Source organism: Bombyx mori, chromosome 25, assembly GCF_030269925.1.
Source record: "Bombyx mori chromosome 25, ASM3026992v2".
NCBI lineage: Eukaryota > Metazoa > Arthropoda > Insecta > Lepidoptera > Bombycidae > Bombyx > Bombyx mori.
In genome coordinates, this window is record NC_085131.1 from 9,385,180 (window position 1) to 9,404,874 (window position 19,695).

Genomic DNA, 19,695 nt, shown 5'->3' on the forward strand with positions numbered 1-19,695 from the left:
TCAGGTGACCCATCTTGCTCGTTTGCCTCTTAAATGATATAAAAAAAAAAAATGTAACCATTCATATACCAAAATGAACTTAACAAAACATAGATTCTTATGACCCTAAAGTTTATTCAAAATGACCTCCGTGATTTTGAATACAGGCCTTCAATCTGCGCGGCCAGTCGTCTATCGCAGCACGAACGAGGTCCATGTCAATATCGGTGGCTGCCTTAATCAAGGATGTCTTGAGTGACTCCAAATTGGGATGAGGCTTTGAGCACGCCTTTTCCTCCAAGTGTTGCTATATCTTGTAATCTAACGGATTCAAATCTGGACTGGAGGAGGGCCAGTCTTCGTGCCGGATGAAGTCGATTTCACGCGCCGCCAGCCAGTCTTGTGTGCTCTTCGCGCTATGAGCTGGCGCCGAATCTTGTTGGAATACCCAGTGCCTGTTATTGAACATGGTATGAGAAACAGGTTCCACAAGGTTCGTCAGGACTGTATTTTGATACACAACTGCATTCGTTTTTACACCTTTCTCACAAAAATGTACCTCTGTTAAGCCCCAATAAGAAACTCCCAACCATACCATGAGCGAGGATAGAAAATGACCTCGTTGGACACGCGGAATACGGTTGCTCGCTTCTTCACTACTGTGTGCGTACACCTTATCATTTTGTTTGTTGTAGCTCTCTTCTACGGTAAAAATTTTTTCATCCGAAAAAAGAATTTCCCGATATTTTTTTCCCGCGTACCGCTTCAACAAAGCGCGGCATCTCTTCAGTCTCAGATCCATTAGACGAGCATTCAAACGATGTCCTGTTTTTCTTCGATATGCCCGAAGCCCTAAGTCTTCATTTAACACCCTTTTCACCGTGGTTCTGCTTAACCCCATCTGAAGGGCCAACAGTTTCTGCTTACGTTTGGGATTTCTTTGAATTCGCGCCTTCACAGCTTTTATCACTTCTGGAGTCCTAACAGACCGAGGGCGACCACTTCTTGACCTGTCATCTACACTAGAGTCTTCATTGTATCGTTTGATGGTACGATAAACGAATCTTTTGGTTATATTCAAATTTTTCAGTATGTTAAAAATTTTAATTGGCGCGTAACCGCAACGATGCAACGCAATAACTGCAACACGGTCTTCTTTAAGCGTCCACTCCATATTTAAAAATGAGTAAAATTCTAAAAGTATACATTTTTATTTTCATGAAAAATTCGAAATTCGAATTCAATAAACTTTTTTGTGGCCAGCATTCTAAAAGAAAAGTTTTTACTGTGTGACAATACTTATGACCTGACTAGTTATATAATACTTAGGCCCTCTCATGAAAGAATACAGAATATTGTTATGTTAATCCGCATATGTTTAGTAGATAAAAATGTTCATTCATTCTAAAGTTTTAAAATAACCAAATATAATAGTTTTTATAGGTTCTCGTAAAAATATGCTTAGTACGCCACGTTTAAAACCCTTTAGTTAGTTAAACATAAATTGAAATAGACGAAACACGTAACTTTTTGAAAATTCAAAATAAATATTCAAGAAATGTTTTAATCATTTATTTGAAGTGCATAAATATTCAAAGATTGTTCATTAAGTTTGCCAAAGATCATGTTTTAGGATATTTTTTGAGTAAATCCTTGCAATACTCCAAGAACTGTAAATGTAATGAGGGACAACAAAATATTGTCAACAGCTGTGAACAATCCGCATGTAGGATTATGGTTTATTTCACACCTAATGTCTTTGTTAAAATTAGCAATTTAAAAAACCATTTACCATTGTAAACGAACTCAAAAATTATTCTAAAAACAGTTAAATACTGGTTGATGATTTAAAACACAATTAAAATTATGTTTAAAAATTTAAACTCATTTAAAAATTCAGAATAATGCGTATAAAAAATTTAAAACTCACATTGTAAAATTATCAAAATATTTTAAATGTAAACTTATCTTCTTTCACATTATTTTTTCAGCTCCCTACTCTTTCGTACAAGAAGGCACATGCTACGCAGCAACAATAGGCGTGACAGTGGAACCTACACGTGTGGTCATGAATCACGCCATTTCCCTAACTAAATAAAAATAGCGTGGCTAACTTAGGTGCTGCTGAAATGAAAATACTCCACTGATAAATAAAAAAGATCACCCCCCTCCTCTCTGAACGAGTCGTCTCCGTGTCCTCTGATCGGTCCGTCGGTCATACCCGTATCCCCTAATCTTTGAGTAAAATGTTTCTTTTTAGCTCGGTTTTATTGGCTTGATCTGTATCTATTTAACGAAATATTTCAATGTAATTTTCACCGACTTGAAGAACTTTCATATTGGACACGTAGAAGGGACCAATGCCATTATAATTTAATAACTTTAGCCCAATATCCTGACCAGATCATTAGGGCGAGAGAAGATTATGTTTGTTTTTAGTTACGGTTTTTTTTCAATTGACAACATTTTGTGCCATAATTTTTTAATTACATCTTTTCAAATAGCACTATTGGCTCTTCGCACACACAGACTTGCTTGCGAAACAACAAGAAATACGCCAATAATTAGTTAATGTTCTCCCTACAGAATAAATAAAAAAAACAGACCCTTATGTCTTTTAAGGTTAGAGGGTAAAAACCACAACAAAGAGAGGGAAATATAAAGGAGATAGCTTTGATTATTTGGGCCTGGATATATCGAGAAGATTAACATCGATATCCGTTAAAAAATGACAAAAGGAAACAGACACGAGGACGTCTGAGCACGACTGGGTGTAAAATTAATAGATTCTTATAAAACACACTAGCCGGTGGTGGGACCTCTTGTGAGTCCTCGCAGGTAGGTACCACTACCCTGCCTATTTCTGCCGTGAAGCAGTAATGCGTTTCGGTTTGAAGGATGGGGCAGCCGTAGCACTTATATCTCAAGGTGGCTGGCACATTTACGTCATAGATGTCTATGGGCTCCAGTAACCACTTAAGACCAGGTGGGCTGTGACCTCATCAAACCCATCTAAGCAATAAAAAAGAAAAAAGCTGTCTTTACTGACTAACACGTATGTTTAAATCGTTGAGTCAATTCAAACAATTTCACATAGTCCCATAAACTTGGACGAAGATAAATCTTGTGAGATAATATTAAATTCAATGAGTGTCATGTCCGCAGCTCGCTCCCGTTGGAACAGAGCTGAAACGGAAGTCAGTAAAGCAGTTTGAGACAGCAAACTATTTTAATTAGATCCTTGTCACAGCTAAAGGTCCATTCTATTGTCCCGATATCCATTCTGGACGGTACGACGAATTAATTATTTTGTAACTGTATTCGGGAGGTGCGTCAATTATTGCGACGGTTATTTTCATAATTTAGACCGCGATCCCACCATCACCGTAATGTTCTATATTCTCTAGTCTCTTATTCTATCTATTACTAGCTGACCCGGCAGACTTCGTAGTGCCTCAATCGATAAATAAAAGACCTAAACTTTTGTGTAAAATAAACTTAAAACAAACAAAAGGAATCCGTCTGACGGGGGACACATCAAAAGGAAAACAAAATTGTTATTTTTATTTAATTCCGAGTATTTTCATATTTTTCTACCTTTTAAACCTTCTCTGGACTTCCACAAATAGTTAAGACCAAAATTAGCCAAATTGGTCCAGCCGTTCTAGAGTTTTAGCGAGACTAACGAACTGCAATTCATTTTTATATATATAGAAAATAGAAGATAGAATATACCTAGTCAGGTCATAAATTCTGTCACATGTTTAATGTAAAATAATTGAAACAAGTTTATTCATTATGTAACCATTCATATACCAAAATGAACTTAACAAAACATAGATTCTTATGACACTAAAGTTTATTCAAAATGACCTCCGTGATTTCGAATACAGTCCTTCAATCTGCGCGGCCAGTCGTCTATCGCAGCACGAACGAGGTCCATGTCAATATCGACGGCTGCCTTAATCAAGGATGTCTTGAGTGACTCCAAATTGGGATGAGGCTTTGAGCACGCCTTTTCCTCCAAGTGTTGCCATATCTTGTAATCTAACGGATTCAAATCTGGACTGGAGGAGGGCCAGTCTTCGTGCCGGATGAAGTCGATTTCACGCGCCGCCAGCCAGTCTTGTGTGATCTTCGCTCTATGAGCTGGTGCCGAATCTTGTTGGAATACCCATTGCCTGTTATTGAACATGGTATGAGAAACAGGTTCCACAAGGTTCGTCAGGACTGTATTTTGATACACAACTGCATTCATTTTTACACCTTTCTCACAAAAATGAACCTCTGTTAAGCCCCAACAAGAAACTCCCAACCATACCATGAGCGAGGATGGAAAATGACCTCGTTGGACACGCGGAATACGGTTGCTCGCTTCTTCACTACTGTGTGCGTACACCTTATCATTTTGTTTGTTGTAGCTCTCTTCTACGGTAAACATTTTTTCATCCGAAAAAAGAATTTCCCGATATTTTTTTCACGCGTACCGCTTCAACAAAGCGCGGCATCTCTTCAGTCTCAGGTCCATTAGACGAGCATTCAAACGATGTCCTGTTTTTCTTCGATATGCCCGAAGCCTAAGTCTTCATTTAACACCCTTTTCACCGCGGTTCTGCTTAACCCCATCTGAAGGGCCAACAGTTTCTGCTTACGTTTGGGATTTCTTTGAATTCGCGCCTTCACAGCTTTTATCACTGCTGGAGTCCTAACAGACCGAGGGTGACCACTTCTTGACCTGTCATCTACACTAGAGTCTTCATTGTATCGTTTGATGGTACGATAAACGAATCTTTTGGTTATATTCAAAATTTGCAGTATGTTAAAAATTTGAATTGGCGCGTAACCGCAACGATGCAACGCAATAACTGCAACACGGTCTTCTTTAAGCGTCCACTCCATATTTAAAAATGAGTAAAATTCTAAAAGTATACATTTTTATTTTCATGAAAAATTCGAAATTCGAATTCAATAAACTTTTTTGTGGCCAGCATTCTAAAAGAAAAGTTTTTACTGTGTGACAATACTTATGACCTGACTAGTTATAAATTGAGTTGTACAATGGCTCGGTTCTATTGATTTTTTAAGTTTATTGATATATAAAGATTATTTATTACAATTTATTTTTTATACTTCGAAATCTTCGAAAAGATATAATAAGTTTTATTTTAATACCAAGCTAACTCTGCGCATTACGCTTTCATGCTAAAACCATTGAATCGATACAGTCGAAATTCAGTATGCATATAGTTTAGATTCTGAGAAAGAATATAAGCTGTCTTTCATCCTTTTCCGATGAACGAGATTTTGTGCTCACGCAATTTAAAATGTAGCCCACGTGAGCGAAGCTGTAGACAGAAAGCTAGTCGTGTGCAGTACCCGGCGATAAATACTGCACATCGACTGGAGACTCGATGTAGGCAGACGAGCATACGGCCCACCTGATGGTGAGTGGTTACCGTCGCCCATGGTCTTCAGCGATGCCAGGGGCAGAGCCAAGCCGCTGCCTACCGAAAAATACCAGAAATACCCACCATTGAGGACCGTTTAATAGACGCGTCCCTTAATTTTTTTTTGTAATACTTTGCATGCAATTACAAAAACATCACTTAAATATAACTTTTTAAAAGTGAATTTTATTGTAATAGGCTATTCTAATAAGTTGTATATCTCGTAAAGCGTATCTTCGTTTCTGAAAACATTTCGACACATCAAATATTACAATCCCGTTATCATCGCGATGTTGACAAAGTGTGTTCCATAAGGCCGCAGTTGTTGACCCAGGATTTTTTTCAATTTTGGTTCAAATTATAAGCTCCTTCTCAAAATTCAGGCAGTACGCGCATCTTTTAACATATTAATAAATAAGCCTATCTGTGACAACCGGCAATTGACTTTTTGATGTTTTGATATATGTTTTCCAAAATTTTTTTTTTCTTTTGTATTTCTTTCTAATAGATAAATAAGTAGAGGTTTGAAAGACAGCTTCGACAAGACTCAAAGTAGACATCATAATTCACGTTGTGCTGTCTGTGAGATATGGCCGGAGTACATTAAAAAATCATTGAAAATGGGGAAACAGCGAAAACGGAATCAAATAAATTCACAGCATTGTTAAACTTTAAACCGTAATTTTATTGATTTGAAATAATCTTAGTTATATAACTATTTTATGAGATGTAATTAATTAGTTAAGCCGTTGTCACAATATTCTCGTTGTGGACATATAATCAACACATTTGTTAAAAGAAAAGCTGAAAGCGACCCCTGCATACACATCGTCTTCTCGCAATAAAACTGTATAATCTCAAAACTTACTAATTTTACGGGAGAGTGTTATAAAGGCTTAATGTGTAATATTTTTAATATTAATCATATTATTATTTGCAACATTTATTTTTATTTTTTATCAGTTACATTATATGTCTTTTAAAGTAAGATAAAATTATGTACAATTAATTTTGTTAATAGTAGTCAAAACATAGGTAAAATAAAATAAAAAACTAGAACTAAACTACTCTCTTTTGACAGTATTAAGGAGAAAAATTCTGGTGATACCAAATGCTTACGCATATTAACTCAATTCCGAATATTTTTGGAAATTGTACACTTTTAATGCGAAAAGGCGACATGTCAGAAATAGTATTCCTGTATAACTCTTAAAAAATAAATTTTGTAATTTTTACTATACTTTATTTTTATTTATCAGCGAAACTTACCTTAAACCACGCCATTGTTGAATCATCGTAAAGCACCACCCATTCTTCTGACCATGAGCTCCAAAGATTGTATTTCCCTGTAGAGAAGCCACATTTCATTAGCAGCGTAATTAATAATAATTTATCTCACAATAAAATAGATCTTATGTGACAGTAACCAAGACAGTAGTTTTGTTGTACCACAGGGATTGCTGATAATTGATTGATGATTATATCGAATTTCAAATTCACTAGCAAACTTTGTATGAGTAGAAAAATGCTCTAACTATCCTGACCACGCTAAATTGCAGAATTTAAAAAAGGTTCGGTTGATGAAAATCGATTTTTAAGAAATTTGATTTTTTTATGCTTTAATTACTTATTCCGCTGGATTGACCTCATCATCCGCACTACGAAAGCCACAGTACAGTGTGCTCGCAATGCTAACAGCCGTCTCCAATGGCAGAACATCAGTTAATGTGCGGCTGCCTTGAAAGCGAGCGGCGACAACGAGACGCAACCCTGGGCATTGACAGCCACCGCTTTTCTGCCAAGAGTATCAGACTAGGAAGAAGAAGATAAAATGTTCGACCACCCGTGGTACCGTTTTTTCTATCCAACTCTGGGTACTAATGGGAATTGTTGTATTCCTACATTGGTAAGTAGCACCATCGTACGTTTTGTTTGAAGCGTGGGTTGGCCACTTTACCATTGCAATTCTTTGAACCTTATCTACCTACCTAACCCAAAAAAAAATTTTTTCCATTGTTTCCTTAGATTTTATTAGCAAATTAATTGTGCTAATTAACTAGGTATTCGTGAAACAAATGTGTTTATTTAACAGAAAACAAATCCGCCAGGCTAGTTGGCAAAACACGACATAGCTCAAAGATGCCGTTGAAAAATTCAAACAAATTCCTCTCAGTGTATGGGTAATATTCATTTTCATTAAGCTAACACCAACCCATCCTGTGTCTACTAAAGCCACGATAAAACCGTAAAACGCGTCTGCGTCCCGAAATTATGTACTCGTCTGTATTAACTTTGATACTCATTGGGCAGATTGGATTGGCGAAATGATTACTTAGGTATAGAGAAACGTAATACCGAAAACGTTACGTAATTTTATACGTAACCGGTATGGCCCGACTAAGACCCGGTATGGCGCGACCAAGACAACGTCAAAACTTCAATTGCATTATTCAATAGTTTTTCCTACACATAAAACCGGTGCAGATAACCGTTTTGCCGACAGAAATAGGTAAGTTGGTGTCACGGGCGGGTAAATAATCGTCTAATCAAAAGGCAGACAGATTTCTTAATACACTGTTAACATACTGTTTCGTACAACGTAGTTCGGCTCTGACTCTCTGACCGACATTAACCCGAAAGCGAACCCCTTTTTACGGCTCCCGTGCTCGTTTATTATTGCCTCCATAGTTCTTGTATGATGGAGTGCCGATATTTTTATTAGGAACCTGATATGAGGGCTTCGGAGGCAGTAAAACGGACGGCCGAGACGTAATGCTTTATCGATACTCACGTTTGTACCGGAGCATATATCCTCCTTTGATTTGCGTAGCGCCATGCTCTGAAACAATATAATGTAATATAATATAATGTGTTTTGGGTCACGTATGTAGATGTTGTTACCGATTGTGACGTCAATAATAAAGAACTAATACACAGTAATGAAAGGCAGCGTTTATTCCGTAAGATGGTACATGTGTTTACATAGATACCGGCGCGGCGCCGGGCAACTGGTGCAGCGAAATGCAATAATTGCATGCGCAAGCGCTTACGTGTCCCTACAATGTGTATTAATTACTGATGGGAGGACCTCTTGTGAGTCCGCCCGGGTAGATACCACCACCCCGCCTATTTCTGCCCTGAAGCAGTAATCGTTTCGGCTTAAAGGCCGGGGAAGCCCCTGTAAAACTGAGATATTACAAATCATGTCTCAAAGTGGGTGGCGGTATTTACGTTTTAGAGGTCTGTGGGCTCCGGCAACTAATTAAGACTAGATGGTCCGTGACCTCGTCCACCCATCTAAGCAATAAAAAAAAACGATTCATTATCCCTGCAGAACTCACACTTTGGGGGATTAGGCTTTGTTTTGAACGTAAGCCGTTTTACTAAGAAACATTTTTAGGGTAAGCTATGGGGTTAATAAGGTCATAAGGTCCACTGGTTGTTAAGTGGTTACGAAAGACAAGATATAGCTCAAAGTGAATAAATACCACGCTTCATCTTGAGATGTGAAATTGAAGGTCAACTGTATTATATAAGACTGCCCTTCCCTTAGAATCGGAATGCATTATTCCGTTCAAATAATCAAGATTTAAGTGCCTATTCGGACTCCAGTTGTAAAACGTAAAAGCATCACACTGTATAACAAATATTAAAATTAGTAACAGGCTTTATAAAAAGAAAAGGACTCAATATACTAAAGTTTCACTGACCAAGAATTCGTTTAATAGTGACATGAGTTTGGCTCACAAATTAGCATATTTAAAAAAATTCAAACGATTGTTATATAATGCGGTTAAATTATTTATTATTTTTTGAGCCAATATAACTACATATCAGTAGTTAATATTATTAACAGTTTGCTGAACTTACTATTAAACCAATAAAAACCTTCACAAAACAAAAACACAACGTCACATTTTGTTAAAAAAAATCCTTTTACATTTCTTCATTAATGAGTAACAACCGACTAATTCCATTCAGAAATAATAAGAGATCTCATCAGGCACAAAAATGCAATTAAATCGTTTAGAGTCGCTGATTCGAATTTTCCGACATTCCCAGTGAAATTTCAATGACCTTCATCGCGATGAAAAGAAAGCCTAATCTTTAGGTCGTTTATCTTATAACACGTGGATTTTATTACTTTGTATTACCCGATTTCCTCAAACGGATTACGGGTAATTTTTTCATGAGTATGTTCGTTTCATTTTTTATACGTCACGTGTAGTATAAGTGATTTGGAGGCCATTTTTATTTATAAAAAGTAAAGTATTCAGCTATAAAAATATATAAAGCTGTGCAAACATCAGTAGTTACCCGTATCTTTTATTAATTAATATAAATAAAAAGATATAATATTCGAGAACTCGTTTAAGGTGAAAATTCGTTTTTTTTTTATTGCCCTTGTAGGCAGAAGAGAATACGGCCCACCTGATGGTGAGTGGTTACTGTCGCCCATGGACTTCAGCAATGCCAGGGGCAGAGCCAAGCCGCTGCCTACCGCTAACTAAGCCGCTGCCTACCAGCGGGCATTTGGCAAATAATAACACTGTTTATGGACATGAAAATAACAACGCAATCAGTAAAATTTTGATAGTTCGTTGTGTTATGAATAATTAGTTACCCAAACTAAAAAGCTCAGGCCTTTAAACTGCGAAGACCCGGCGAGAACTCAGTGTATTAGTATATTATATACCGTGTATACAAACCAGACAAAATCAATGTGGTTGTTTATCACTTCGCATGACGTTGTTTGGTATTTTCCCGTTTCGTGTTCACTTATTTTTAAATTAGTGATTATACTCGATATGGAGTTTGTTCTACCCTTATTTATTAAAGGAATAGAATGCTTATATTTATAAAATACTAACATTATGCGTCTGTAAAATTGTTTTCTTCATAAGACCTGTAACATGTTAACTTATAGATGGGAATTCATTTAGGAAAATACAAAATATTCTTAGTACTTTTTAGTTAAAATAATAATTAAATTACTTTAATTGTAATGATATTAATAGGAAACTGTGGAGAATTAGTACATACACGCAGCTAGCTCATTGCAGCTATGCATAGATAATACACATAAATTAGTTATAGATAAGCAACTCAAGCACTCAACAAAAATGTCTACGGGCGTCGGCCACTACATACATGGCTTCGCTTCGATTATTACCTATCCTATATTTTATTTTTAATGAAGGATTTTTGAATTTTCGGAAACCACAAATTGATAAAATTTTCAGAAACCACTAATTGATAAAATTGTCTATAACAAATAAAGACTTGTATGATTTATTATTTTTTTATTTTCTGTGTTTAGTTTACAGAATAATTAAATGTCTTAAGGGGCATCCGCTGCAAGATATCGATAGTGTTCATACAAAAAAAGATTTGTCTTAAAGTATCGCAGTTTTAGGGCCCTGCAGCTATACACGATGAAGCCGTCTCTTTAGAAAATAACAATAAAAAGTGATTTTAAAATCTCAAGCGTTCATTCATAATATTCTGAAGGCAGCGCCGGTAAATCTGGCAGACGGAGCGGGGTAGGTATTTTTATAAAATTGCAGAGCAGGTGTCGCAGAAACGACTCGAATCTCGATATTGGTTTTATGCTAATATATATTTACCCAGAATCGGAATAAAAGGAAAGATGGGGGACCGTAGTTCTCATAGTCGAATCGGTTTCATTTCACGATTAGAAGGATTTTTATGATCGCGTGGTATTTTGTTTTATTATCGCAGTGAAATGTAGGAACGGTAATTTATCAATACGAACCTTCATGGTTTTTTTTTTGGAAATTTTACTGTCCAAACCCTCTGTCATCATTTTGCTTATAATTCTTCTGTGTCTTGATTTCAATATTATGATCGCGGTGTTCTTGTAATCCTTTGTTGTTTTCTATTAATTTGTCACAAATTTGTAAACGTGATTTTATTAAAAAAAAATTATATACGAGTATTCTGTTGTTCATTGATGGCTTCTTTACAACTTCTGATCAGTGATGTACCTGACTGGTCTGCCTCGGACGGGGCTCGACGAGGAGGAGATACAAGTGAGAAGATACGACCCATGGCCCATAAAAATTGTTGTCGCCAAACATAATTTTTGTGCTGATTGCTACGGTTCGCTCGATGCATTTTCTCTGATCTTCTATTAGATGTATATTATATTCCTTATTAATATATTAAGTTTTCTACAATGAATTGAGATTCCACATCGTTTAAAATCAATAGTTTTATTATTAAAGAATCGATTGAGTTAGACTTCAAACACATCTGAATGAAATCGTTTTGAGTGGCATTGAACGATTAAAGATACAAGGAGCCATTTTACATTTATAATGGATATCTGATATTCGAACAGTTCTTGAAGAAAATCCAACCTTTTCTATTGTTCATTAGATATATTTTTGCGTACCTGTATGTATTTTTTAACAATTGCTGTGTTTTAAAAAAACGATATCTTTTTTTAAAGTTAAGTGTGTTTCATGTCTTATAAATAATAATAATAATAATATTCTCAACTTATTTCATTTTGTCTTTCCACTCGGTCATGCGTGTTTGTTTTTATATCACAGCTATGTTCCTACATACCTAAGGGGAAATGGTCGCGAACACGTTTTACGCTATTCACGCGATTCATCTAGACCAAAACCAAATAAGATGTAATTATTATTGATCGATTATAAATCATATATTCCTTCGTCTATCAGTCAAATCTCCCATAAACAAAACCTACTGAGTTTCTCGCCGGAACTTCTCGGTGGGTCGCTCTTCCGATCCGGTGGTAGATTCTGCGAAGTACTGCTCTTGCTAGGACTTGTAAACTCCCTCAAGTTGAGGCCGTAAAGTCACCTAACCATCGGTGCGTAGGTTAAATAACCCCTTAAGCTACCAGCGGTAGGAAAAGAAGGACAAATCAAATCTTATTCTAGTGGACTTTAAAATGGTCCATAATGACTTTATAATCGATTCGAATTTCAGTTTCTCCACTGAGAAAACTCACCAAGAAACTCAGAGCTTTTTTAATTGAACTTATACATTAAACAGAAAAAAATTGTTATTATATATTATATAATTTTAATTTAATATCTATAAGAAACGTGTCTTCATTATCGAAATACTGCCCGAAGGCCGTTTCAACACTCCTGTTGTGTGTGTGGCAGAATCTCAAATCCACGCGGTTTTATCATTGACAGTAAGCCCGTACGAGGTCACAGATAAAAGCCATGTGATAAATATCTATGAGGTACTCCCCGTGATTTGTGGCCTCCGGTTTCGAATTGATCTCAGAATTATCTTGTTTACGACGAGAACTGAAGGCTGGAAACTTTCCGACTTGTGTAATCCGATTGGAGACTTTCGTGAGAGAAAAAAAATAACGATGCTATATACCATCCATGTAAGGGATAAATAACGTTTTTTTTTAATGTTAATCCAATTGGAAATTAGGATTTTCGATCATCATAACACATTTAAAAAAAACTATATGGTTTCAAGAGTAAATTTTTAGAATTTCAATTTATTTACTGGACTTAAAACAAGGAATAGAAGATTATTTTAATGTTATTTTCCTTCGATTGTTTAAAATTTTACAATAATAATAGTACCACTTAAACGGTCGGTTCGTTCTTTTGTCGTCTATTTTATATACATACTAGCAGACCCGGTCACACGTTGCTGTGGCTAAGGTTTTTGTTTCTAAATAACACGCGGCCGGCTATGCTAATACCAAAAATTGACAAAGTAAGAACAATTGGATTTCACTGTATTGCGTTTACTACGAAATAAATTTCACTAATACTTTAGCCTCAGCAACACGTGGTGCTTATGGCATTAAATTGTAGCTTATGTGAGACTTTGGTATTTTTAACACAGTGGCATCTATGAGATATTAATGTCAGACAGTATTACAAAAGTTTGTAAAAACTGATTTAAGGCGCCATCTGTTTTAGACTTATGAAACTTACAATTAACAACAAAAATCAACTTAAGAAATCATTTTATTGTTAATTAATAAATATTGCGACCATTAATCGAAATAAAAACCATCCTATCTTTCAAGTTGGATCAAACTGCACACGATGTGCAAATTTAATTTAAAATCGGTTGAGTAGTTTAGGAGTCTATCGCGGACAAACAACGTGACACGTGATTTATATATATTAAGATGAGAACGGTCAATTCATTCCTTGTCGTCTCGTTTGTGTCCGTCTTTTAGGAAGTCAAAAAATTTACTGCCTGCCGCTAGTCACGTACGCCCTCGATCCATTTCTCTCTTTATTTTTTTAATTCTTGTCAAGTGTCTGTCTTAGTCTGTGTCTATGTCTAGTCATTGTAGGTCTTATGTCCTGTCAAAGAAGTTGCACGCCACGACAGTAGTCTTTTTCAATAGTGGATCGGAAGAACCGGTTAGTGCTACCGCCGAGCGCCATGATGTGCTCTTCTTCTAACGAGGCTTCAAAAGCGACCTAAGTGATACGCAGCGGTTTATAGAACTGTTCATAAGCAGCAATGAACAGTCACCATCCGGAGAGTCATTTACTCATGTTGAAAGTCATAATAAGTTCATAAAATTTCTTATTCATAAGTGCATTATTTACAAGCCAACCGTAGGATTTTAATATTATATTTTTCACAAAACAGACCTTTAAAAGCTTTTGTATAAAGCAGCGGAGCCCCTGAAATGGCAATCTTTAAGAGAATTTCATTTCCATGACAAAAGGCTTGGTAAAGAGGCAATCGCCGAGTTTTGCCGCTATCTCAGGCCCACAGAGCTACTAATTCACTGTTTACCTTTTATTCCGTCATACTTATAATTAGCCTTGTCGCTGACTCGGAAATCTTACCAGACATTTTCCGACGTTCAATGAAACAAAAACGATCATTGTTCCAACTTCTATTCATAGGACAATAGTGTCAAAGACAGTTTTACTATTTTTAAGAGAATGATTTAATTCAATAAAACATTTGTATTCTTCAATCATTAGGCTACTTCACCAAATACTGCCCGAAGTACAATTTTTTCTACAAAGAGATTCTGTGCAATCGCATCAGTTAACAACACAAGTTTTCGTTGTTTGGGTGGGTTTCGTGGAGTCGGGGTGGTGGGGCTCGATGGGGTTTAGTCGGTAGTCAGTTTTGCGGGGTAGCTCTTGCGTGGCTGACACCGTGCAGTGCCTCGCGCGCCTTCCTCAAGGCCTAATCTCCCCACAGGAATTGGAATAATAGGAGGACCCCGATCTTCCTCTTCTCCCTTTCTTCTCTAACGCCGCGGCGCCGGAATCCAAAATGGATTCCCCAGCGTTAAAAAAAAGGAAAATAATGGAAACAAAAAAAATACGTCTAGAGTTTTAAAACATAATCAAATTTCGTTAACGAAACAACAAGAATATTAAGGCCTTATTTTTATAGCTGATAAACTGGCAGAAAGTTTAATGGCATCATCACCCGTCTTATTAACGATGTCAATACACTGCTAACAGTCTGACAAGTGTGCGCCCCTAGTGAATACTGTTCACGTTATTTTTAAATGCGTGCATGATATGGGTGTGAAGCAATCTCCATTTTCTAGACTGAATTTTTGAAATTTCTTAATTTCGTTAGAACTATGGTTTAAAATGATTAATGTACTTTGTGATATGGCCTTTTTGTAATTCAAAAATATAGTGGTTTATTTTCTTGGAAGCTTGAGTGCTATTTTTACTACTCAATTGTAGTACAACTATCCTCACAATTCCAGTCAATTAAAGCTTTAAATATAATATGAAATTGTTGTCAAAAGATTAGATATTTCGAATAGATCTATGCGAATTAAAAAATTTGAACTTGGTTTTCATTTTAAAATCCAAAACACGTTGCATTGTCTTTTACCTCATATATGTTAATACTCTAAATGGCAAACTGTAATGAAAATAAAAATAATAAAACGCAATGGATTTCTCACGAAGCTATCAGTCACGTGTACTGACGTCACATTTAATTTGGACTGGCCACAGAATAATAATGCTATTTAAAGACTAGATATAGTGAGAAAAGATTTTCCTTGGTAATTTTTCGGAAAAGTTCGTATTTATCGTGCTCTCTCAAATAGCTTCAGTACAATGATATTATTCATTTTGATATTTGACACTAAACAATAAGTTCCATAACATGAAGTGTTCCATAACCACTGAAGTATGTCCATAACATAGGCTTAATGGATGTTAAAATGTCAGTCATTTAATACGATCATTCGTTGACAGTTCGGGTGTCATCGTATTCCGATAAAGATCCGAGTTTTCCCGAAGGAAAATAATTTCTCACTACATCTATACGTAATGCGAGTACACACAATTCCTGCTTAAATAAACCACTGGGAGCCATTCATTGAATGAGTGGTTTAAGAGTATTTTGTCTTCGCGATCCTAGATTAAGTCAACCCTACTTTAGCGCCAATGTACCCAGTTGATTGCAGTCTCAGATTGGATGGAATACAACGCTTAGTTGACTCTGAATTGTTTACAAAATTGAGTGCATTGCCCGGCGTGGTCCCCGACAATAAGTAGAATCTGAAGTTGTGTGTGTATAATTGGATAAACTATCTCAATTCAACTGAGGATTTAGCTTAGTGAGAAAATAATTCAAACATTAAATTAAATTTATCCTACCGTGAGATATTCGTTCTAATTAAATACGAAATGAATTGAAAACAAACAACAAATTTGAAAACCATATGAAAGTAATAAACATTGGTTACCTATTCAATTGAATTTAGAAAACACAAATACCACTATTAGATTCAGAACACTGTTAAAGTCATATAACCTCCCAAACTTATTTTTAGAGCCTACTAGGACAACGACCACATCGGCAACATGTTTAGATAACATATTTACAAATGTAACACCGATTAACAAAAAAATTATTAATCAGTTAACATCAGATCATAGTGGACAATTTGTGTCTTTTGAATCTAATATCAATTCTATAGATAAAAATACTCTTGTGATTGTTCCTATTAATAAAAAACGAATTGATAAGTTTAGAAATAATATTAAGCAAGAACATTCAGAAATTATTTATAACCATAACCCAAATTTGTCATACCAGAATATGTTTGAGAGAATTAATTTGGTCTTTGCTGATGTATTTATTCCTAAAACTGTAACATTAAAAAACAAAACAGTGTTCAGCGAGTGGGCCACCACCGGAGTGTACAAAAGTAGAAAAAAGTTATATGATCTGTACTCTGAAAAAGCCTATAATAATGATGAAACATTTCATCAATATGTCAGGAACTATTCAAAAGTATTTAGAAAAGTTTGTTTAGCGGCAAAATCTTTACATTTAAGTGATTTAATAAAAAATGCCCCTGACAAGATAAAGATGACTTGGAACATCATTGGTAGAGAAAGTGGAAAAGTCAGAAATAGCCACCAAGAATTCTCATTAAAAATAGATGATAAATTGGTAACTAGTCATAAAGATGTGGCTAATGCTTTTGAAAAGTTTTTCTCTGACATTCCAGTTTCAACTACCACTTCTCTAAATTCATCCCCCACAGCAGCTGAAATATTATTGCACAAACATGTCAGCAAATGTAATGAAATTTTTAAATTTAAGGAAATTAATTCAAGCTATATAATAAAAAGTTTTAATAGCCTTAATGTAAAAAATACAGCTGACTTGTGGGGAATATCAGTAAAGGTTTTGAAGTCTGTAATAGACATTATTGCTCCTCATCTTGCTAGTATTTTTAATGATTGTATTAGGTGTGGTGTATTTCCTGACTTAATGAAACATAGTAAAGTGATTCCTCTTTTTAAATCTGGTAGTACTGATGACCCCTCTAACTATAGACCTATTTCAGTACTCCCTACGTTGAGTAAAATCTTTGAAAAAATAATTTTGACACAACTTTTAGAACATTTTAATTCAAATAACCTGTTTCATAATAAACAATTCGGGTTTACCAGGGGTCGCTCTACAACTGATGCAGGTGCTTATCTAGTCAAAAATATTTTTAAATCTTGGGAGGAATCACATGATTGTCTTGGAATTTTCTGTGACTTATCCAAAGCATTTGACTGTGTTGAACATGAAACATTGGTGAGGAAACTACATCACTATGGTATTAGGGGTGGTGCATTGGAACTTATTACTTCCTATTTATCAGGACGGATACAAACAGTAGATGTGAAAGGTAATAGATCTTCAGGTACCTTGTTGAAAATGGGTGTACCTCAGGGTTCCATTTTGGGTCCTTTTTTATTTCTAATATATATAAACGATTTACCTAGTTTTATTGAATCCCGACACGAGGTCGTATTATTCGCAGATGATACATCTTTATTATTTAAAATTAAACGACAATTACAAGTCTATGACGAAGTGAATGATGCGATTTCGTGTGTGGTTCATTGGTTCCGTATCAATAACCTATTATTGAATAGTAAGAAAACTAAATGTATTAAATTTACTTTAAAATGTATTAAACCATCTTTAAATGTGAGACAAGTGGATAGTGATGTAATTGTTTCTGAGGAATCATTGGAGCTTGTTGAGTCAACCGTATTTCTTGGTATAACAGTGGACTCCAAACTGCAATGGGGACCTCATATTCATAAATTGGCGAGTAAGCTCAGCTCTGCAGCATACGCAGTAAAAAAAATTAGAATGTTAACAAACGCGGACACGGCTCGTTTAGTTTACTTTAGTTACTTCCACAGTGTCATGTCCTATGGCATTTTGCTATGGGGCAATGCGGCCGATGTAGAAACGATATTTATTCTGCAGAAAAGAGCTATACGCGCTATTTATAACATGCACTCAAGGGAATCCCTGAGGGAGAAATTTAAAGAAATTAAAGTTCTCACTATGCCATCCCAGTACATTTTTGAAAATTTGATGTATGTTCGTAAACATATTGAGGAGTTTCCTAAAAAGTCGGACATACATAATAGAAATACTAGGAACAAACACAAGCTTGTTGTGCCGATGAGTAGGTTACATAAGATACGAAATTCATTCGGGTGTTTGTCTGTGCGCCTGTACAACAAAATCCCACAAGATGTTCAGAACCTACATATACATAGGTTTAAGAAAACTGTTAAAGAACATCTGTGCAATAAAGCTTACTATAAAGTCAATGATTATCTAGAAGATTGCACAAAGTGGGAATGAGTTGCTCGCTCCGGGCATTTCAATATTGTAGTAATTGTTACGTTATAATACTCATTGTAAAAAACTCATATTTAAAAAAATAATGTAATATTAAAAAATTAATAAATAATAATTTATTAAAAAAAAAAAAAAAAACATGCCCGCTGAGTTTCTTGCCAATTCTTCTCAGGACGGAGGCTAGTTCTTGTGAATTGGCGGTAGTTCTTTTGACGTTCAACAAGTATGTATTTTCATTTATGTTGAATAAAAATTTTTTGATTTGATTTGATTTGATTTGATTTGAAGCTATTAATAAAAATATTGACTTTTTATGGCATATATGGATGGATGAGCTCACAACCCATCTAGTGTAAAGTGGTTATCAGAGCCCATAGACATCTACAACGTAAATGCCGCCACCCACCTTGAGATATGAGTTCTAAGGTCTCAGTATAGTTACAACGGCTGTTCAAACCGAAACGCATTACTGCTTCACGGCAGAAATAGGCAGGGTGGTGGGACTTAGGCGTGCGGACCCACAAGAGGTCCTACCATCAGTAATTACACAAATTATAATTTTGATTTTTATTACACGATGTTATTCCTTCACCGTGGAAGTCAATCGTGAGCATTTGTTAAGTAAGTATTTCATTAGAAAAATTGGTACCCGCCTACCGAACTCGAACACCGGTGCATCGCTCGACACTAATAGATCGGACGGATCCTTTAAGCAACGACGATTTCAACAATGGCTTTCAACAATAGAATATGGCGGAAAATAATTATAGGGCATACTGTTTGCTGCACCGTCCTGTTCGACGCGTTCATTCCTGCTACGAAACACTAAGGGCCTGTGCACACCACGTTTTTTACAGAGCGGTTTGTTGTCGTCTGCATCGATAAAAAACGCGATGCTAACGCGCATGTGTATCGCTACAAACACGCGTCGACGGCGCGTTTAAAAAACGTGGTGTGCACAGGCCCTAACATTTTCCTTTACAATATAATCGTTACTTCGTAAAGCTGGGTGCGGTATTCATGTAGTGAGTAGCGGCTCCAGTAACCACTTAATACTAGATAGACCTGGAATTTGTATACACATAAAAAAATTCAAAGTTATCCATAA

At 35.8% G+C, this 19,695-nt stretch overlaps 1 protein-coding gene across 1 annotated transcript in view; it reads right to left on the reverse strand.

Moving 5' to 3' along the window:
• The window catches only part of LOC101741470 (uncharacterized), a 104,415-nt gene that overhangs the window by 70,605 nt on the left and 14,115 nt on the right, over window positions 1-19,695 (reverse strand). Inside the window, exons 3-4 of the mRNA XM_021346995.3 lie at window positions 8,218-8,265; window positions 6,696-6,772 (exon numbers count right to left, since the gene is read on the reverse strand). Of these exons, the coding sequence (XP_021202670.2) occupies window positions 6,696-6,772; window positions 8,218-8,265 (125 nt within the window). The remainder of the gene's footprint in view (window positions 1-6,695; window positions 6,773-8,217; window positions 8,266-19,695) is intronic.